Raw genomic sequence first — 1,792 nt, forward strand, 5'->3', positions numbered from 1 at the left:
CCTGCTGATTATGGTGCCATGTCACTACCCAGGAAGAGACTAATTGTCTCGTCTGATGTGAATCGACGTCTCCTTTGAATGGTAAACTCCTGCTTCACACTTCAGATGATGGTGGTTATCAGTCCAGATGAATAATTAGCATTTGGCTTCAACTCTTATCTTATACATTGGTTACTAGATCTTGACCTGTCATAGCATTTTCCTTGATCCTTGCTATATGCCATTAGGATAACATGTGAACGATCTGTTCTTTTGCTTGCCCCTGGCTCTAGTCCTGAGTGGTTAAGCATATAGACTTTTATTGGGACTGGTCATTTCTTTGGTGTCTTCAAGGGCTTGGTATGGTTTCATCTTTACAGGTGCTGTTGGCACGACGGAGTTTGTGGAAAAAGGGACAGATAACGTTGTCTTTAGTACATGTGAGCAAGAAAGGAATAGGGTAGTGTTCCAAATGGGGACTTCTGATGCTGTTAGGGGTCTGAAGGCTGCTCAGATGGTGTAAGTCTAACTCATTCTTTAGTCTCTACAAAGGTTGAAAAGTGTAATTGTTGCTTCAGTTACGTGCATGTGGGAAGTTAGCTGTGCGTTTCATCATGTAGGTGCAAAGACGTTGCAGTTGTTGATATCAATATGGGTTGCCCCAAGACATTCTCTATTCAAGGAGGAATGGGTGCTGCTTTGTTAAGTAAACCCGAGCTAATTCATGATGTATGATTTCTCTATGATTATCACTATTCTTTTCATTTCTATACATTTATCTGTAGTTAATATCTTGTGTTGTCTTTTTCTTCTCTGACCCAGATTTTGACAACACTTAGAAGGAATTTAGACATACCGATAACATGCAAGATTCGACTTTTAAAATCACCGGCAGATACTGTTGAATTGGCAAGGAGAATCGAGAAAAGTGGCGTACCAGCTCTTGCTGTACATGGGAGGTAAATTCAAAAGCACTTCATTTTATGGCACTATAAGGTTTAATGCGAGCATATGTATCTGGTCGTTACACTGACACAATTCGACGGTAGGGTACCATAACGTTGTAACATCCATCACGCTGTCATATGGTGATGTAGGTTTTTCCTTTGACCCGTTGTTTTTGGTAATCTGCTCCTTCGACGGATGCAGGAAAGTTTCAGACAGACCACGAGATCCTGCTAAGTGGAATGAGATAGAAGATGTGGTTGCTGCATTGTCCATTCCAGTCATTGCAAATGGCGATGTTTTTGAATATGATGACTTTTCTCGCATCAAAACTGCAACGGGTACACAATATACACTTGTCTAAAGCAAATTCAAGAGATTAGCGAGATCAGCCAGATACTTGGGTCTTATGATTTAGCTTGATTTACATCCAAGTAATAACACTCTGATGTATTCTTTTATCCCATGAAGGCGCTGCATCGGTGATGGTTGCCAGAGGAGCTATGTGGAATGCATCAATTTTCTCCCCGAAAGAAAAGCTACACTGGGAAGATGTGAAAAGGGAATACGTTAGAAAGGTAAAAACTTAAGGTTGCAAATTCAGCCGTCAATTTTTTTTTTTAAATCTGGATTAAGATTGATTCACAGATTTCGGGTCTTGATATTCCAGAGCATCTTGTGGGATAACGATCTTAAGAGTACAAAACACACGTTAAAGGAGATGATAATGCATCATTCTTGTCTTGAACTTCCTGAAGGAAAGGCCATCAACAGATCAGACACCTTGGAAGATCTGGCGTAAGTCTCTCTAACCTCCTCGACTTATGCGTTGAGCCATGCATGTGTTTATATAACCTTTATCGGAAGA

General features: G+C 40.5%; 1 protein-coding gene across 3 annotated transcripts in view; it reads left to right on the top strand.

Moving 5' to 3' along the window:
- The window catches only part of LOC104798453 (tRNA-dihydrouridine(20) synthase [NAD(P)+]-like), a 3,045-nt gene that overhangs the window by 712 nt on the left and 541 nt on the right, over positions 1 to 1,792 (top strand). For 2 of the 3 annotated variants that reach the window (XM_010520545.2, XM_010520554.1), the window contains exons 3-8: positions 360 to 498; positions 600 to 708; positions 802 to 938; positions 1,129 to 1,265; positions 1,396 to 1,502; positions 1,595 to 1,722. In XM_010520545.2, coding sequence (XP_010518847.1) covers positions 360 to 498; positions 600 to 708; positions 802 to 938; positions 1,129 to 1,265; positions 1,396 to 1,502; positions 1,595 to 1,722 — 757 coding nt within the window. Of the gene's footprint in view, positions 1 to 359; positions 499 to 599; positions 709 to 801; positions 939 to 1,128; positions 1,266 to 1,395; positions 1,503 to 1,594; positions 1,788 to 1,792 lie in introns of all 3 variants that reach the window. The other variant, XR_769448.1, reaches the window with a different exon arrangement.

Source organism: Tarenaya hassleriana, unplaced genomic scaffold (assembly GCF_000463585.1).
Source record: "Tarenaya hassleriana unplaced genomic scaffold, ASM46358v1 Cleome10, whole genome shotgun sequence".
Taxonomy (NCBI): domain Eukaryota; kingdom Viridiplantae; phylum Streptophyta; class Magnoliopsida; order Brassicales; family Cleomaceae; genus Tarenaya; species Tarenaya hassleriana.